Source organism: Pipistrellus hanaki, assembly GCF_964339955.1.
Source record: "Pipistrellus hanaki genome assembly, chromosome: 8".
Classification (NCBI taxonomy): Eukaryota; Metazoa; Chordata; class Mammalia; order Chiroptera; family Vespertilionidae; genus Pipistrellus; species Pipistrellus hanaki.
The window spans coordinates 60,796,849-60,818,170 of record NC_140510.1 but is presented as its reverse complement, the minus strand read 5'-3'; the positions used below and the strand labels follow the sequence as shown (position 1 = coordinate 60,818,170).

The 21,322-nt window shown below is 39.3% G+C and overlaps 1 protein-coding gene across 1 annotated transcript in view; it reads right to left on the bottom strand.

The window, feature by feature from the left end:
* The window catches only part of DNER (delta/notch like EGF repeat containing), a 214,956-nt gene that overhangs the window by 73,945 nt on the left and 119,689 nt on the right, over positions 1 to 21,322 (bottom strand). Inside the window, exon 6 of the mRNA XM_084891823.1 lies at positions 1,975 to 2,128. Within this exon, the coding sequence (XP_084747949.1) occupies positions 1,975 to 2,128 (154 nt within the window). The remainder of the gene's footprint in view (positions 1 to 1,974; positions 2,129 to 21,322) is intronic.

The following is a 21,322-nucleotide window of genomic DNA, read 5'->3' as shown; positions in this document are numbered from 1 at the left end:
TGAGATAAGAAAGTTGAAAGGCATGGGTTTGAATCGCATAGTTGTACCATGAAAGGACCCAGCACTTAGTGTGGCTGCATACTTAGAGTGTAATAAGATGGTTGAAAACAAGGGTTTTGGAGGCGGGCAAGAAGACCTGGGTTCAAATCCCAGTCCTAGCAGTTATTGGTGAGACCATGAGAATGTTTAACCTTTCCTAGGCAACACTCGGGCAATGTTTCCCAAACTTTTGACATATGTGTACCCCTTCTATAATTTTCGTAGCGCTGAGTACCCCTCGTACTCATGAGAACATAGAATTAGGCGCAGCTAAGCACGGTGCAGTGCATATACCCACTAAACTCCGGTGCAATGCGTACCCCCAACCAAACTCTTCCCATACCCCTGGAGGTACACGTACCACATTTTGGGAAACACTGCTCTAGGGAATAAGTGACCCAATTCTGGCTAATGACATGTGGTGGAAGTGATAAAAGATATCTCTAGGCACTGCTCTCAGAACATCACAGGAGACCCTCCAGATCCCTGAGTGACCACCTGGAGGCAAGTGCCTTCATCAGACTACAACACAGCAGAAATTAACCTTTTCTTAGAAGCTACTGAGATGTGGGGATTGGTGTGTTAATACAGCACAATCCAGTATTGTCCTGACTAATATTCTTGGCCAAGTTACAAAATTCCCAGTTAGAGGCAAATAGGCTGGCAGGGGAGCAGTTAGGCATGAATCAGGCTGTCAGAGGAGTGGTTAGGGGGTGATCAAGCTAGCAGGCAGAAGCAGTTAGTGATAATCAGGAAGGCAGGAAGGTGAGCAGTTGGGAGCCAGCAGTCCTAGATTGTGAGAGGGATGTCTGACTGCCCTTTTAGTCTCAATCCTACCGTGATTGGGCCTAAATGGGCAGACAGACATCCCTCGAGGAGTCTCAGATTGGAGATGGTGCAGGCTGGGCTGAGGGACACACATCCCCATGCATGAATCTCGTGCACTGGGCCTCTAGTGAGATGATAAAGTTTGTGTTAATAGATAAGTAAAAGGCTTTCACTTTTTCATTCATAAACTTCTCCATTGGTAGGTCTTGTTGCTTACAATGAGCATTTAGTCTCCCAAGGCCCATTTCACTCTACCCTTCTCTTTACCACCAACCCCTACCTCAGCCTGAATCCCCACCCAGTAGCAGAAGTTGGCAACAGAATGAGATAAAAGAGGAAAGGTGTCAGTTTTGAAGGATGATGTCATGTTACTTGATAATAAAAAAGGAGTAATTTGGTGCTTGCTTTTAAAAACAAAACAGCTGTATCAACATGTTCACTGGTAAATGCCATTCCTGCTCCTTGAAGGTGTAGAATCCATTGGCTAAACTGAAAGTCAGTTAAGATGATTGGCAGAGCACAGAAGTCTCCTAGGAATCACTCATTGTGCTCCAAGGATTTGAAAATCTCATGTATAATAGTATCCATGAAACCCTTGTACTAATTAAGGAATCCCTTGCCTCAGTGTGGAGAAAAGTGTACCAAGAATTTGGTCTAATGACTATATATGAACAAAAGGAAATTAACATAAGCAGAAAGATTAGGTGGCTTTACATAACAACCTGGGTAGCTGATACTGTATTTTTCTTATTATTTAGCATAATCAACCAGCACAATACCAACCCACACTCAGTGCCTATTTTGAAGAATTGTTTTTGAAGCATCCAGGCCTCTAGTTGATCAAGAATATCCTTAGCCCAAAAGGATAGAATGGTAGAACGCTACCATGGAAATGTCAGAAAGCCAGCCAAGAGTCAGGATGTTTATCCCCATGGGAGCTTCCTTCTCCTGTTCCTAGATTATATAAAGCACAGACTGATAGAATCAAATGGGACCTTGAAGTCCCCTTGTCCAACAGCTGGACAAAGTATTGTTTAACCACTATTAATTAATAAGTGTATGTTCTACAGAGTGATATATATTAATGGTGAGTTCCGGAAACCATACCAGCAAGGCAGACGCAGGTGAAATTGCTCCCATCTTGATTTTCCTTTGCATCAACACAGCTCGCATTGTTCTGGCAGGGTGTCCTCTGGCAGGCATCAAATTCTTCACAGAAAGCCCCCACATATTGCTCATCGCAGTCACAGGAAAAAGTCGCCTAAAACACAAATATACAGTGTATGTTATTGGAGTCCTCTAAAGTGTAGGCTTTGGCTGTGACATTCAAAGTTGAAAAGCATCATTTCTTTTTATAATCATCCTAACACTGAGTATTTTCACTCATATCACTTATATCATGATCTGATTAAAATCATAGCTTTAAAAGGGATGGTATATCACCCGGCTGGTGTTGCTCAATGGTTGAGTGTTGACCTATGAACCAGGAGGTCACAGTTCAATTCTGGGTCAAGGCACATGCTCATGTTGTGGGCTTGATCCCCAGTCGAAGACGTGTATGAGGTAGCCAATCAATGATTCTCTCTCATCATTGATGTTTCTTTCTCCTCTCCCTTCCTTTGAAATCAATAAAAATGTGTTTTGTGTTTTTTTTAATTATATGTTTCTCTATAGTTTAATTTCAAACATTTCTTTTTATGATTCTTTACTCATAATTATTTCAATCATTTTCAATCTTCCTAAAATAGAAATGGAAAGGATAACTTTATTTTAAGGGGGGGAAATTCAGTTTTGTTGACTTGACATGAAAATAGCAATTTTGCTAGAGCAGATATATTGTATACTACAGTCCTTAAATTAGATGTCACGCCAAGCAAGTAAAAAATCCTGCAGCATAGACAGCTCTTGTGACAAAACATCATCAAATGTCCTCCTCAAACCACCTTCCAGAGCATGGAATTTATTGAATCAACCTGTAAATTAGCTTCAATCTATAGCCATGCAGATGACCTGAGTGCAAGGGAAAATACAAGGACTGCAATTGAAGTTACCTGTTGCCCTTTGGGTTTATGATATTCACATTCTCTTAGTAAAAGTCTGTAACTCAGACCCAGAGGACTGAATCCAATGAGAAGGTTTATTTCTGAGACAGGGGTAAAATCCAAATAAAATAGAGCCTTCCTTCTCTCTTCTTTCCACCCTCAGGCGGGTGCAAGTCTACAAGAAATGTAACTCTGGTTCCAAAGCCTGTATGAGCAATGCAGATTACTGCAGATTTTCATGAAGAGGGGAGGGAAAAAAGCACAGGAGAGTTGCATAAGCAAATCTTACTGCTGAAAAAAATCAAAATAAAACAGACAAAAACACCTTTCCAGCTCTCCCAAGCACCACACATCAGGCAGGTGTTCAAATCTCTGTTCCACAGCCTCCTGCCCACAGCCCCTCCTGGGCCCACCCTCTGTCTCCAGGTCCCCAGCATCCTGCCCTTAACCTTGGAGACTCTGGCCTCTTGTCTAGGTTTGGTCATCCAGGATCTATACCCAGTACTTCCCACCAAGCACACAGATGCTTTCCTTCCTCCTGAAAGAGAAAGCAACCTTGTCCATCCTTTCATATTTTTTTGTCTCTCAATCAAGTTTTAGAGTTTTTGTCCATTTCTTAATAAATCTATTGCTATATGTTTAGACTTCTTTGTGGCTCTTGTTAATGAGATATTTTTTCATCCCTTCTTTGTAATACCCATCATACTAGATAGTGGTTATTAATGACATGGAAAATACTAATGTTATGTTACCAGACATCACCCTGAGCTCTCATTATAGATCAGTGAGTATTAGTGGAATTATGTTTTCTAAATAAAACAACTCCACTCCCACCCCAAAGTGCAAACCAGTTGCAAATAATGATCAAATCCCTTTCCCTTCTCCAGTCCTCATGGTTACATTGGTGGCTCTTCCAGAATAATTCTGATTTCAAAGTGAGGTTTGTAGAATTTACCACTAAGTAGAATGCTAGAATGATTATTAAATTTTATCAAATGCTATTTTAGCTTATATTTTAAAAATCAGATGACTTTTAGATAGCTTCATAATTTAAAAAATTATCTTTTTTCTCTTTAACCTACATATATGGGAGTTGAATGTTTACATTTCCGTGTAGTGACTCAAACCTGCACTCCTGGAAGGAAAACCCTCAGAGGTCATTATGCAAAATCACTTTATGATTTCCTCATTCTATTGTAGCTGTAAGCTAAAGCCTCCCACCTAACTTGTCCTGTCCCCAAAGGTTCCTTTTCTAAGAAAAACTGTGCCCTGTACGATGAGACCACATTTTATCCCATAAGAGGATGGTCCTTGTCACCCTGACTAAACCAGGAGTGGATGGACCATTGACCTGAGCAGCCAACCAAGAGGTCAGTCAAATGTGACACTTAGCTCACCCCAAACTGCCGGATTTTATATAGGTGTGTTTCTTTTGTTAATTGAATGTGTTTTAGTTAAAGGAATATGCCAAATACTTGCAATCTGCATAGTTAAGTCTCCTTTAGTTTAAGACTATCATCTTCAATTATATCTTAGAAATCTGAGCAATTGGGATAAAAGCAATAGCTGTTTCTTCTTATGTTAGAGCCAAATGTTCTGCCTCCTATTTCTGTCACCTCTCACCACTTTGTGGCCAGTGGAGATTCCCTCTGCATTCCAGCAATAGTTGGCTTCCTATCTGATTTTTCATGAAATCCTGAGTGTTTTCCTTTTGTATGCATTTGCATGAACTTTGTGGTGGAAAGCTGAGAGAAGCTACATCAAGGACTATTAGAAAGGCCAACTTTTAAATAGGAAACTGCTTTTCTAGAACTGTCTTCCTAGGAATATCTTGTCCTTGTGCACATGTATAACAGAGAATACCATTGCTATCTGTAGGGGACATTTCTGGAACTCTTTGTATATCTGGAGATTTGTGATCACCTTTGATATGTAAACACGGGCATGCCCAATGCATGCAATTCCAAAATGGGCTCAGCATCTTAATCAATTACTATGAGTCATTAGTTTTGACAGCTGTCCTATAAAATCTACTTGGTTTGTAGTCAGATCTTCCATATTGCAGATAAATTTATTTGGTTATTTGGGGGTTACATTTTGCATATAATTTATCTGGTGAATTCCATGTAAACTATGTTGCTTATGAAAGTAAATTATTAAAAGCCACAAATCAAATATCTTTGATTTTGTTTTGATTTGATTTAATTTAAAGCTTAAACAAAAAAGCCATACATTTTGTTTTACTTTGTTTTAAGCAGGAACCTTGGAAAGAATTTGAGACTGTTGAAAAAACTGCTGTAGGCTGAATTAATTCTTAAACTTTTAATCAAATGAGAAAGATGAGAAAAAAGTTTATAGGCCCTTGACCATAAAATTTTAGTTAAAACTTTGTGTATTTTTCATCATGTCATTCATAAAGTTAAACTTCTTCCTACTCTATTTTCTAACAATAAGGAGCTTTCCCATAAGTATTAAAAGGCTTCTTTTTATAGTTCCTAGACTGATGACTTATAAAAAGCTATGAATATACATTAGGAAAGTATGTTTTTAGCATATTTGTTGTAGAGCACTATTTGATCACTGAAAGTTATAAACTGTTCTACCAACCTGGAGATATTTAACACACTGATGATAATGGCATGGCTGATCTAAGTCTGATTAACTTAACCAGCACATGAGACAAAACGAACTTACTTCAAATTAGTAGCTTAGCAAAATTACAGAACAGTACTTCCTTGCAAAATTATTGTATGTAAAAATCTATCTCAAATAAAATGAAAAGTGACTCTCAGAGATTAATTTTAAAACCCAATGCAGAATCTCAATTTTCCTCAAGAGCTTGAAGTCAAACATTCCATTTGTACATTAATGAAATGTTTTCAGGCCATGGTTAAAAAACTTACTTTGAAAAGTTCTAGGTGAAAAGAATGTTAGTCCTCCCTGCATTCACTTATTCGCCCACTCAACAAAGTGAGCACTTAACTATACACCAGGCACTGCTCTAGGAGCTGGAGATACAAATGTGGATAAGACTCCCATGCCAAGTCTATTCCACTGGGAGTGACTGACCACACACAAAATGAACAAATAATAAGGCAGTAAATTGGGTGATAGTACTATGGGGCAAAGTAAAGTAGGGGCAGGGAAGAGAAGTGGTGAGGGTTGTGGAGGGCATGCTGAGAAGATGGTAATGGGGCAAACACCTGACAGAGGTGGGGGGTGCGCCATGGAGGAGTCCCAGGAAAGATATTCTAGGTAAAGGCGAGGGTCACTGAGAAGAAGCCAAGGGGGAGCCTAGTCTAGCCAAAAAGAGCTAGAAGGCAGTGTGGCTGGAATAAAACAATGGGGAGGGACATTTGTGGGATATGAGAGACGAGGGTAATAGGAGTGAGGCTCAGATCAACTCAGGTGAGGCAGTGCTTCTCAATGGGGGGCCACCTCACCCTCCAGATGATATTTGGTGATGTCTAGAGACATTTCTTGTTGTCACACTGGGGGATACAAGAGAGCAGAGTAACTGGCAGAGAGCTACTGGAGGGTGGCATGAATTCATGCGCAGGGTTACTAGTTTATTATAAAGCTCTATCCAAGAAAATTCAGTCATTTCAGAGCCAGTAAAAAATGTGCTAGTCATGAGAACTAATGCTTCGTCCTCATGAACAGTGCAGGTCATGTGACTGTCCTTTTTCTTTTTTCCTATTTGATTTGGCTGTAGTGAGCTCGTAATCTGTTCAAGGTTCAACTTTAACAGCTAACTAGGCTCCGTGACCTATAAATTTCACCTTTCCAACTCAGAAACTACTTTCTAACATATCTTCTGATGCCAACTTTTGTTTTGTATTTTTTCATTTCAATATTCTATAAAATACACAGCCAAATATATAAATAAATAATCTAAACTCCTTATAGCACACAGGGCCTTTGATAATCTGTCCTCAAGTTACTTTTCTGTCTCATTCTCTATAATTTTCGCCTCTCAGAAAAGCCTAATTATTTTAAACAAATCATCCCAGAGAGATAAGTTTTCTGTGGAGCTTTATTTCTGTCTTTAAGAATAAGAATTTATTTTGCTTTGTCCTTTAAACAAACTATACAGAAATTACAGTTTTCGTTTTCTGCTATCCCAGTGACATCAGTATCAACATAAAATCCCAGCTGACCAGACACTGCATCTCATTGTTCACAGAGCTTACTTACATTCAATTACCTCATTAATCTTCACCACAGCTCTCAGGTGGGTATTGTCAGATCCATTTTAAGAGTTGAGAACAGACTTGACAGGAAAAGTCAGATAAATTATTGAAGGTGTCCCAGTAGGCAAGTATAAGGTCAAGGCTTAAAGCCATTACCATCTGATTGTAAGTCCTTTCCCACCCTCAGGTGTGTGTCGTCCCATCATCACTGTGATGGTCTCTGCATACCATACATAAAGGCATGTGGGAGTGCCCTTCACCCTAACTCTAAAATGACCCCCCCACAACTGTAGTATTTTAGATCCTGCTTTTATAAGTCTTTTTTCCACCTCCCCACTGCTATCTGGCTGCCTTCCTTGCCAGCATCATTGACTGTCCTTTGAGTTCACTGATTCAAATTTCCTGTAGCTTTAAGAATAATACCAAATTTATTCAAATAATGTGTCACAATGGAATAAAAATATCCTTCCTGAGGTTGGAAAGTTTAATCACTCATGCACAGATTTGGAAACTTTGAGTGAGCCTGCGCCAGAATTGGAGGTCCTTCATATCTGGGACTTCAGTTACTCATGCACAATAGATATTTGCATATTCGTTGAATTAGGCCATCTCTTTAATAGGATGCCTACAGGTAACTTGCAGGAGGGACTTGTGCAGGTACAGCATCCTCTTCTTCGATGCCATTTCTATCTCTAAAGATCTTCTGTTTTGTTAAGATAGCATCATAGCCCTTATACATTCTTCAACTACATTTTAATTTAAAAGAGATACTTGAACAAGGGTTAAGAGGACAATCCCAAGCAAAAAGGTGACTAATGAGCCCCTAAACCTCTGAAAATGGGGAAATTTTTCTTTAAGCCACTCCTGGCTAACAGACTTTGTAGGCCAATTCAATTTCCATTATGGGCCACTCTGGTTCCAAACAACATCTGGGCTACTCATAATTAAATGTCTGAACATCTGCAAGGTCAAAACTCTGGCTAATGAGTTGATAATTGCTGAAACTAAGTGATGCAGGCATGGTGGTTTGCCAAGTTAATTTTATATATGTTTAAATTTTTCTATAATAAAACAATGTGTTGCTTTTATTTTAAGAATCTGGCTAAGACCCAGATTCTTAAAATAAGGAAAGATAAAACTTGGAAGCATTAGCATTCCATTTCAGTGTCCTGTGTCCGGCTCCTCCCCACGGAATCTGCTAGTGCATTTACCGCAGAGATGTTGCAGAGAACATTGTGTGCACATTGCCCCGTCCCCATCTGTGAAGTCCCACCCCAGAAATTTATTTCATATCCATGTGCCAGGAAAAGCACTGCTCATCCCAAGGGACCTATGAGTTTGCTCCTGTGGGCAACACGAATCACATAACTGAGCACATTTCCCTCTGAACAACTGAATCTTCTTGAAGAGAAGACTCAGCCATTCCTACGCAAGGGAAGGCTTGGTTGCCTCTCAGCTTCCCCAGCATGCCGGGGTCACAAGCAAGGCACAGCCAGTGCAGACCTCGATGGGGACAGCAATTCCTGCTCACCGAACCTGTAGGTAAAAGTGCAGAAGACATCTCAAAACTAGCTCTCCAAACACTGGCAAGGACAAGAAGTAGAGTCTGTTTCCTAACTTTGGAAAGCTCTGGAATGTTTTTGCTCCTGGTTAATGGATGAGCTCCAGGTGCAATTGTCCAGGAAGAAAGTGTCCCAAGTGAAAAATTTCTGTGTCCCCCTTCACCCAGAGCTTATATTATTCTATTCAAAGTTTGGGGAAGGAAGGCAGTGAGGCCAGACCAACTCATGTAACAATGCAGCATCAGTCACAATGTAGCCCCAGTTGTCCCATCACCCCAAATGCACTGATCCTTAACTGGTGGAAACAGAGGCCACAGATACATCATTCCAGTATCCTCAGCCAGGGACCTATTACTAAAACTCCTAGGCCAGGCATTGGAATCAGAATGGGTATTCATTTAGGTCTGAAATTACCAAGTTGGTGAACACTAAAATCTATATTTAAGGCAGTAAGCATAGCATACTCTTTCATTTGATTCCACATAGGTGAGCTATAACTAAAGGATCAAATCAATCTAGCAGGCTCTTTTAAGCCTTTTGCTAAAGCCAGATTACATATTTCAAGAAACAAAAAGAATTAGGTGAAATATTTAAGACATTATATAAAAATTCTATTTATGATGTGAAAGTGCTTATGAAAGTCTTTCCCTGAGCTCAGGCCACACAGCCACACCTGGATCCAGCCACAAAGAAAAATCGTTACCTCTTGTTGAGACACAGTGAGCCATCTCAAAGGAAACTGGATATGAATTACATTTTTCAAATCCTTGCCTATTAACTGGGTCTTTTTCTATTCATTACACATGTGATTTAAACAACATACTTTCATTGCTTATAATCTTATTTTCCCATTAGACATTAGTCATACCATTGCTCTTCTATTTGGGTTCATTAATTGCAAATGTAGCAGTTTCTTTTTTTTTTTAAAGGCTTAGAAACATGCAGATCATCTAAACATTAAGTTCAAGACTTGACATTCATGAATTCATAGAATTCTCTGGCTTAAATGTTAAATTCTCAATAATAGAAACAATAATGAATGACAGTCACACTCTTCACTTTCAAAGGACATTGAAGTTCACTTTGTTACTCAGGGGAGCAAAAAGTAACTGTCTTTCAGAAAATGTTGTAAAGGCCTTTCTTCCTAAAAATTGGATATATGCATGGGGGAAATGGAGATATTCTAACGCCATTTTAAACCACATTCTGCCAACTTATGTGTTCTCAGCACTCAGAACATGGCCATAATTAGGCATAAGATTTCCATGCAGTCAGCCTCCATCTTCAAGTCATGCCATCTGTGTTTGCTACAACATTCCAATCCATTCACAAAAGTCTAGTTTCAACTTTGAAAGAATGAATGTCACTGCAAACTCATCTTTTATTGATTTTCCCTGAAAATAGCCTGATCCCACAAGTAGATGACATATCATTCTACTTTCTTATTTTAAAATTCCATTATTATACTAAAAGAAAATGGTAAGAAAAAGGCTTTAATAAAATGGGCATTTTGATGCATAAGTTATTGATGAGTGGGACTCATTGAAGAATAGAGATTCTTCCCAACATCTTCCTCTGGTGACCTCAAGTGGAAAACTCATTCTGAATTACATTTTTACATGTAGAGCCGAGATGAACAACCAGAGGCAACTTTCTCTACAAGTAGAAATCCAATGGGGACAGGGCAGGGTACAAAACCATCATTTATTGAAGAAAGCCCCCTCATATGCCCACCACCACACAAGGATTCACTTAATCCTCCCAACAGTCTTGCAAAATCAGTATTATTTTTCTCTTTCACTACTGATCAGAAACTTTTAATAGCTTGCTCAAGGTCATACAGAGGCAGATTTGGTCTCATTGCAAAGGCATTCTTACAATTTAAGATATTAGGAATTTAGTTACAAAGTATGAGAAGCAGAGCTCAAATAACATTCTGAGAAAGGAGATGAGGGGAGCTTTCATGCACCGAATAGGGATTTGTTCTCCAAAAGTCTCTTCAACTCCTGGGTTTAATGGATCTGAGTTTCAGTCCAATGTGGATCACAAATCCCCAGTGTCACGATCCTGTTTCAAGTGATTCATGCCACTCTGGAATGCTAAACAACACTGGTGGGCTTCTTTCCTATTCTCACTGTATTCATCTGCTGAAGCTACCACACAAAGCACCACAGACTGAGTGGCTTGAATGACAGAAAGTTGTTGTTTTTCACAATTCTGAAGGCTGGTAACTTCAAAATTAAGGTGCTGACAGGGTTGGTTTCTTTGACGGCCTCTCACCCTGACTTATAGATGGCTGTCTCCTCACTCTGTGCACATCTCCATCCTAATCCCTTCTTTTTGGAAGGAACCAGTCATATTGGATGAGAGCCCACCCATATGACCTCATTTTACCCTTAATCTTCTCATTAAAGGCCCCATCTCCATATATAGTCACATTCTGAGGTACTAGAGGTTAGGACTTCAGCATATGAATTTTGTAGGAATACAATTGAGCCCATAACATCCAGCCAGTCCTTTAGCTGTTCCTACAACTATTTTCAGAGTGGTCTTCCTTAAATGTTGTTTTCAAAACTCCACAAATACTTGTTTGATGCTTACTATATTCAACTGATTACCTGGAGGACAAACAATATTCATTGAATAATGGCTGTGTGAGCAGGTTGGCATTGTACATACAGAGGCATAGAGCTATAGTTCATGTGCTCTAGGAAACGACAAACTAGAGAAATAAGTCTGTTATTGTCCTCATTGCTATCATCTTCATCATGAACAATTTATCGAGCATTCAATAAATGCCAGGCCCCATTCTAGGGGCTTTGCAAAACGCAGTTACCCTTATTGCTATTGTTATTATGACTTCATATTTGAGGAAACTTAGATACAGAGAGGATGAGTACATTGACCAAGCTGGGCCAGCTAATTAACTGAAGAGTTGGAAGTTGAGCACAGATCATCTGATTTCCGGACTCTACCTGTATACACACACACACACACACACACACACACACACACACACTATATCAAAAGTGAATCACAGTCAACCGTGAACCACAGACCAAGCATGTCAAACTCTCAGCCCACAGGCCACATGTAGCCCACAATGAATATTTTTGCAGCACAGCCAATTTAACAGTATGTAAGAAACTTTTTAATAAAAATTTCATAACCTAATTTTTACAATATCCTGTTATATATATTAATAACAAATTACAAGGTTCACTAATGACTCATTATTATAATTGTGTTGCATTCATTTCCCCTACACACTTTACGTGCAGGTATGCACCATTTCTCTCCACCAATACTAGCAGCGAATATTTTAGCAGCAGATTGCCACGTCATTAGTTTGGACTGACTTGTTTGGTGTACTCAACAGGAAATATTTTGCTTTCAGAGAACAAGAAAAATAGGTTTATTTGCATTATGCTTATTAATTTGTGCAGTTATTCAGAGTCTGGTACATTAATGTTCAAGAAAAATATAATTTCTATTAAAATGTTCTATTACTTTGTTTTAACAATTACTCATTTATTTCAGCCCTTTGCAGTCAGCATGTCTCTTTAAATAAACCTAAATTTCTATGAAAATTAAAGTTTTTGCTTTTTTGTACCCACATAAACTTAAACCTTGCTTATTTGGCCCATGTTAGCCTTTGAGTTAGATATGCTTGGTGTAGATAGTAAGAGAAAATCCTGCATCTCTGGCTCAGATTCTATTCCTGGTTCTTCTACCTCCCTCACTTTGGACAAGTAGTTTATATTATTTATAATTTTGTTTGCTATTCAACCTCACTTCAATAATAGGCAATAAATAAATAAATAAATAAATAAATAAATAAAAGAAATGTGCTATAACTGAAAGGTTCTATTATTTGTGTTGTGATTTTAAAAATTTAACTGTTGAAAGATCTAAAATGATACAATAGATATTTGACAACACTTATCCCACAAGATTCCCGTCTTCAGCTGGTTTTCAGGTCTTCCTCTGAACATTCATAACTTGAACCTAAATTTACTTTCCTAATGGATCTATACTTTTCCTTTGCCCTAGTCTTCACATCTATTTTTCTTTAAATAGATCATTTTATAGTTTGCATACCTTTCTGAAAAGTCTCAAGTCCAATCCAAAGAGAGAGATTGTAAATAAACAAAAAAGTAAAACATAGAGAAGTGATATAAGGGATCAATTCAGCCTTCCTTATGGGGAGTGAAAGTAATTATTCAACCCCTTGTTTTCCTACTGAAATGAGAACATACACATAAATCTAGAATACTGGCATCACAGCCTAAATTCCAAGAGGTTTGTTTTGCTTGATTATACAATCCCTGATACTATGGACTTTGATTAAAGACATTTCTTCAGCATTTGGAGGAAGAAGAAAATTATATCTTTATTTTACTATGAAAGATTTTTATTTATATTATAGAGTCCCTGCTCTAATCAATGCATTTCTTACTTTACTGAATTTATACTAACACTAATGGAAATAACACCAGCAGAGGAGGGAAGGTCCTATCATTCATTTTAATTAAATCTTATCTCAATAACTGTTTGTTGCTTTCATCATTTTAATATTGAACAAATGGCAGGTTATAGCTAATAAATGTGTTTCTACAGGAGATTAGAAAAGAATAATTATAATTTCCAGACTAAATTCATCCAAATATCTAACTCAGGGGTGGCAAAAGGTAAGTTCACAGGCAAGGCGAATCTTGTTTGCTTTCAAACTTTTTATTAATCTATAATATTCGCATGAAACAATTTCTTTTGGGTGATAATTCAGTCCTCTAACTCTAAATAATAGAGGAAATCTGCATATAAATTTCCATATTTGGCTTTTCACCTCTATCCTTTATCATATCCTATATAATAAAGAGATAATATGCAAATTGACCCTCATGCCCTTACACAATTTTGCTATTCCCATGTGGTCAAAGATGGGGAGGGTAGTTGTGGGTGATCAGGCCAGCAGGGGAGGGCAATTGGGGGTAATCAGGCTGGCAGGGGAGCAGTTAAGTGTCAATCAGGCTGGCAGGGGAGTGGTTAGGGGGTGATCAGGCTGGCAGGCAGGCAAATGGTTGGGAGCTAGCAGTCCTGGATGGTGAGAGGGATGTCCAAGATTGGAGAGGGTGCACGCTGGGTTGAGTGACACCCCACCCCCAGCAAGTGCACGAATTTCATGCACTGCACTTCTAGTTCTTTAGTAAACGGGTAAATATAAGAAGTGTGTTACTGAGTTCTGTGAACTCCTCTAACAAATTAATGAAACCCAAGGAGAAGTCATGGGAACCTCCAATCTATAGCCAGTCAATCAGAAGCTCGGAAGGCAGATAGCCTGGGCTTACAACTATCATTTGAAGGGGCAGTCATGTGGGACAGAGCCTTTAACCTGTGGGATTTCATGTTTTTTCTAGGTAGATACAGTTAGAATTTTGTTAAATTGTTGGAAAGCCAGCAGGTGTCTGAGAATTGCTGGTTGGTGTGGGGAAAACCTCTTCACATTTGATAACCACAACTATCAGAAGTGAAGTGCTCCCTGCAAAGGCAAAGAAACCCACAGGAGAAACACACAATAAGGAAGAACTGGGTTTTCCCTACATAGGAAGGTGGAAAACTGAGTTCTTCTTTTACAAGTTCTTTATTTGGAATGAAAGGAAAGGCATGTTGAATTCCGCCTAGAGCATCATTAGATGCGATAATGAAAATGTCCATGTCACAGGGCTGTGGGGTGTGAGAGTCCTTGATGGCTTTCACAGATTTATCTAAGTGCTAGGGAAAAAACGCTAAGCTTGCTTCCTCTTTCATGTGCTCAGGTACTAACAAAGGCTGATACAACTATTGTAGTAGCATGGCTGCCATGCACAGCAGTCCTTGGTGCAAAACCAATCTTGAATACATAATTTTTTGCAATCATAATTTTTAGATGCACATGTTGGAAGGAAATAAAGTTCCTATGAGCTGGCCCAAATTCCTGTTTTCTGAGGGCTTCTGCTATGGAATGGGCTCAAGGTCATTTTGTTGCCAGATGAACACTTCTAGAGCTTCTCAGGCTCCACTAAAATAAAAATAGTTTTGTTTATTTGGCACTACAGCTGTCTGAGAATGGCTCAAATACCACCTGCCTCCCCTGTTGCTAAACAAAGGAGACATGAAAACCAAACCAAGGCTCAGATTTTTGCCAAATTTGATAAATCTCACCTCTTCCAACCTTGGTCCCTGTTCTCATACACAACACCTCCAGGAGGCACCTGCCTTCTAGAATTATCTACTATTCTCTTTCCTACTGAAATCAACCCCTGACTGAACTGTTATTCTAGTCTTAATGACAGATAACACCTTAATGGGATACCATTTTAGGGCCATTTGCATTTAAATAGGAAATCATGCTGTAATTACATAGGAATGAAGCTCAAATAGCAGGATTGCAGGCATCCTGCCATGCGGATGTGTCAAGGAAATTTGGAATGAAGGAACCTCCCTGAATATCCTTGAATCTTACACCAAGTAGGCAACCCCCAACCTATTGCCTTCTGTCCAAAAGGATGGGCAACTTAATTGTACCAATGTCAAATTACTTTTATTTTTTCTAAGTATTTTTAAAAGATTTTTTAGTTCACAAATAAAGACCTTCAAAATAAAACATTTTTTTTTATTATATCATCCTAACCGGTTTGGATCAATGGATAGAGCATTGGCCTGTAGACTCAAGGGTCCCAGGTTCAATTCCGGTCAAGGGCATATACCTTGGTTGCAGGGACATCCCTAGTAGGGAGTGTGCAGGAGGCAGCTGATCAATGTTTCTCATTGATGTTTCTAACTCTCTATCCCTCTCTCTTCCTCTCTGTAAAAAATCAATAATATATATATATATATATATATATATATATATATATATATATATATATTTTTTTTTTTTTTAATTATTTCCTAGTACTACTGTTGGTTGATAACTATGGTTTTGCCATTTTTTAGAAGATCCTTTTATTAGTATCCTCCTTGGAGAACAATTATATATTCATGAGTATTACTGGCTACAATTGATATTTGACAACAATTTTATTTAACTACAAAATTAAAAATACATTTAGCTGAGAAACGCTTTAAAACAATGGGCAAGAAGACAAGGCAGTTGATTGCCCATTTCCTTTGTTATTTTTTAAATATATTTTATTGCTTTCAGAGAGGAAGGGAAAGGGAAAGAAATATAGAAACATCAATGATGAGAGAGAATCACTGATCCACTAGGCCTCCTACATGAGCTCCACTGAGGATCAAGCCCACAACTTAGGCAAGTGCCCTGACCAGGAATCGAACCATGGCCTCCTGAGCCAAACCTGCTGGGCCTAATTGCCCATTTCTGTGGCCAACAGCCCCAACTCTTGTCACAGGAAAGATTTTAAAAGCAACACAACAACAACAAAAATGTTAGCATATGGATTATATGCTATTGAGTTTGATTTAGAAATTCAAGTATCCACTTTCTCCCAACAATTGTCCTTTAAAATTAGAACTATGAGAAGGAAATTAAACATGAGTCTAGCCCTAAATGATTTCCACTAAAGTAGGTTAAGATCAGTCATGCAGGCCAGAAGCATTCTTGGGTAGTTCAAAAGATGATGAGTGTGAACACTTCCAAAGACAACAGGGCTGGAATGCCAAGGGGAACGGGGCCATCCAAAGGTGGCTCTTGATGGAGGCAAAGAAGCCATTTTCATTGGTTTGTACATCACATGTGCCACCTATAATTTCTTTACAAAATGCTTCTATGGTAAACAGTTAGGCAGACATGAGCAGAACAAAGAGACAGGCCAGGTACAGAAGGTCACCAGGGTAGAAAGCCTGGGTGCCTAGCAACAGGCAAAACTGGGAAAATAAGGACTTTGCCCCAGGGCCACCTTTCCCCTAGCATATCGCTGGTCATGTGGTTCAGACCCTCCCCTAGCATGTCATTTATTATGCAGTAGACCCTCTTGGAGGAGAAACAAGGGGCTAAAGCATGGCCTCATTTAACTCACTTGTGTGCCCTTGCACCAATCACTTCCTCAACCATTAACTCTTAGATGTAACATCTAGGCCTCAGTTGTGTTTTAGCTATAACATCAGGGCCCAAAAATGCAGCAAAACCAGACAAGTGATGATCTCCGAACCAGCTGCATTGACTAGTGACCCCCTGTCCAGGTTCCAACCTATCAGTAGAGACCACAACACATTTGGAAAGGACACATTTGGAAAGCTGATGAATATTCTATTGAGATCCTCCCCTGAAACCTCCAGATAAATACCCTCAAGACAGGGGACACAGTATGACTCCCCATAGGGAGCACATTTTTTCCTACCCCTTTCCCCAGGGGAGATTTCCTTGCCTCTCTTTTCCTCCTAAATTCCAAGGGCCCTTCATTTGTCTTTGTGACTTGTTTCCTGAGCCCACACCAGTTGGCTCACTTTTCCTACCTCTGTGACTTTCCAAATAAACTTTTATAGTTTGAGTCTTGACTCTGAATTCTTTCTTAGTCAGAACTCAAGAAATGAGGTTGCTGAACCAAGGTCCAATCGCCAGTGACATTCTGGTGCCGACTCGCTGTCAGCACTTCCATATATATAGCCTCATTTAAAAATTCCATTAGGACTTTCCAGCACCTATGTGGGTCTGTGCTACACCTTAACCTTGCACAAGTCACAGCTTTGTGACATGTACATGCTCATCATTCCCATCAGATGGAGACACTGATGGAATTATATGATGTAATTTTAGTAGTAGGAAAGTCATATTCTACCCTATGTCTACTGGCCTCCACTGAGCCACAAAGCCTCAGACTTCATCAGAATAGTCTGTACAAATGCAGAAGCCACATTGACATTGTCTGGACCAAGTACAAGAACAGCTATCTTTAAACACAGAGATATTTGTTATAGATTTGACTTCCCTCTCCAACAAGATGACAAAAATAATAAGGACTTCTTATGCTTTCTTATTGACCTACACAAAACTAAAAGTTAGTATCTTTGGAAGTTCTATCAAATTTCAAAATTTCAACTCTCATTAAAATCATGACAATTAATGCCTGAAGGCCTTAATATCTCCGTTCAATAACAGGAGTGAAGAAAATGTCCCTGTCACAGGGCCCTACTGGGGAGAATATTCTTTCTATCAGGATGCAGCAATGAAACTGTTGTCTCATTATCAACCTGGAAATTTAAACCAAGCAGAATTTTATGGGGTATATTCTATGAGATTGCACAATGAATTGTTCTTATGGTAAAAGATGGAAGTATAATATGATACTAATATAAAATGCCCATACCTCTTCTATTTTTATTTTAGCAACCTAAAGAAGCCCTAAGACAAAAGTCAACTTTAGCTACTGCTTCGGATTTTAGATAGCACAACATAATATCTTTTTTATCCCCAAAATCTTCCATGTGTTTAGAGAAACTCTAAAAATAGAGGAGCAGGCTATGATTGAAAAATCAATGAAAGTAATTCAAGCTTAAAGAAAAGGGACCAGATAGATTCCAGTACAAGTTCCCACAGTCTATGACCATGGGCTGTGGGACAGTCACATCCTTAATCTAATCAAAGTTCCATCTAGCCATGGTCTTTGCCATTCATCTTGCTGAAGGTTCTTTTTCCATTCCAGACCCTACAAACCTCCTGAGCAGATTGCTTCATCATCACTTCAACTGATGCTTTCCTGATATGTAGCTCATTCTTTTAATATTTTAATGTCTGCTGACCATTAATGCCTCTTGCATCAATGTTTAATTTGCCTGATTTATATAATTTTATTCAACTGTCTATTACTGATACCATCTGATGGCGACTACTTTGCTTAACAGCACTTAAATATATACTAAATCAAACCAAGACCAGAGAATACAAAGAAAAAGGTTAAAGGTAAAATGCAATGAAGAAAGTATGTAAAGAAATGAAAAAGGTTAGTAGAAAAGAAAAAGAAAAAACATGGTAGTGAAGTTAGTAAAGCACTTACTTATTAAATTACAATGTGGAAAGAGAATAAAGAGAGAAAAAGTAAATTTGCTAAGTTTTTTCTAGATGTAGACACTAATACACATGTGTAATTATTTGTGGAATGTATAAATGCTACTGGATAAGCTGCCACCAGTATTTCTTCTATTCATGTGCTTCATTTTCCCCTAGACTCCTGCCAAAATATTGTGACTGTGCTAAAAACAGATGTGTAAGTGACAGTTCTGATGTCCTCCATAATTTATGACCTTTGATTCTGGACAGCTTTGAAACATTCCACATTTGCTGGCCTCTGCTGACTCCTAGAAGGAGTCAGTCCTTGTCCTCTGTGCCCTTCTTTCCACACTCAAGCGTTACATGATATCCCACTGCACATGTCACATAGTCACCTCTGTCTGAGGTTGAGACACAGATCGAATTTCCTGCCCAGAACCTGGGTGGAAACCAAGTACAGTCATAGAGACAGGGTGGATTGTGTTCAGGGCAGCAGTCCAAGGGCCTGTGGTAACCTTGCTCCATTTATCCATCACTGCACAGCTGTTGTATTCCAGGGAGAGATTGCTCATTCCCTTCTGGAGCCAGATTCTTTTTCCCTTATTGGTTTGGAAATATCCTACTCAACTGCAGAATTATCATTAATCTACAAACTATCCTCCAGTGTGAAGTTGGAAAGGATTAATGCTCGTGGCTCAATTAAATGCTTATCTTAGCCTCAAAAATGTCCCTATGTCAAAGGACGTTGAGTACAGAATAAGTTCCTTCTTGTTAATGATTAGCAGACATGGAGGTTGGGCCAAATTTCTTGGGATTATTCCTGAAATACAATGAGAAGGCAATTGGAAGGAAGAAACCCTTACAGGTACTCAGGTCAGACTGACCAGTGTGGGGTGATGACAGTCCTATCCCTTCCTCACAGAGGCGGTGGGTTCCTGGCCAGTTTCCAGTCCAGGCAATGTTTGAGTAGCATCTGATCTGAATCTGCCTTATCTCACATTCCATAGAAATAAACCAAGCTTTTAAATGGGTGTCAGGCAAAGAATGACCTGGGGTTGAGCAGATATCCCAGTGCTGACTTAGCCTGGACCGGCATCAGGTGGCTCAGGTGAACAGAATCACTTGCCTCTATTCAGAGGCAGAGCAATCTCCAATCCCCAGGAGCTGGACTACATTATGTCTGCAATGATGTCTTTCCCTTTAACCAAGATTGCACAAAGGTGATATAACTTCAGTTTTGATGGGAAAATTCAAAATGTTTTTTTTTTCCTAAGACATAAAGCAAAGTATGAGTTTTTAGAAGACAAAATAAAAAATAACAAAAATCTCTCTGATCAACATTATTAGTCATTAGGAAAATGCAACTCAAAACTACAAGCAGATAACACTTCACACACACTAGGGTGGCAAAAGTCAAATTATTGTCCATCCGCACAATGGAATATTACTCAACCACAGAGAGGAATGAAGTACTGATACACGCTACAACATGAATGAACTTTAGAACATCGTGCTAAGGGAAGGCAGCCAAATGCAAACTGTTTACATATTATATCATTTACGTGAAACATCAAGAATAGTAAATCCTGCCGAAACCGGTTTGGCTCAGTGGTAGAGCGTCGGTCTGTGGACTGAAAGGTCCCAGGTTTGATTCCGGTCAAGGGCATGTACATTGGTTGCGGGCACATCCCCGGTAGAGGGTGTGCAAGAGGCAGCTGGTCGATGTTTCTCTCTCATCAACGTTTCTAGCTCTCTATCCCTCTCCCTTCCTCTCTGTAAGAAAAATCAATAAAATATATTTTTTTTAAAAGAATAGTAAATCCATAGGTACATAATGCCAAAGGATGTTGCCAGGGGCTGGGAAGAAAATGGGGAGGGGATAAGGAGTGACTGCTGAATAGGTACAGTGCTTCCTTCGGGGAGATGAAAACTAGATAGAGGTGGTGGTCACACACATTGTGGTTGTACTGAATGCCACTGAATTGTTCACCTTAAAATGAGTTCAATTTGTAGTAGATGAATTTCACCTCAGTTCTTTAAATTGTTTTAATACTCTGTCAAGACTGGTGTCTGACATCACCTGCCTCAAAGAAGGAAGTTTTGTTCCCTTTTCTGCAGATCTCTGCACCTTCTCTCCCACACCTCCTCTTGATTCCATCTTCTCTGGAACCTTCTTCCACTAACTACACCACCCCCCCCCCACCACCACCTATCACATCAACCAATTTCTTTCCTTCTGTTTATTTCAATGTGGTACACTTCTCTGCTCTAGGAGTAAAAACCCTCCTTTTGACCCAGGTTCGCACTTTCTCCCTCCACTTGGTGCCAAATTTATCAAAAGGGCAAGACATGTTGGTGACCCAAGCTCCTCCTTGCCCCTGTGATCCGGCTTCCTGCCCACCACCATTGCTGCCCTCCCAACAGCAAGATCCTGGCTGGATTCTCCCACCTCCTGCCAAGGGAAGCAACCAATTCTCTAAAAAGCAATCCCTCCATTTCCTTGCTCCTCTTTACTATCTAAAGAGCTTACAACAATGACCAACAAAAAGGTTACAGGAGGGCAGAAATGCCAATTAAAATTTGATGAAATCTCAAGCCTTGCACATCTTTTTACATTCTGGGTAACAAAACGGCAGGGCAGAGGGGGTGTAGGGGATGGAGGGGTACATAAAG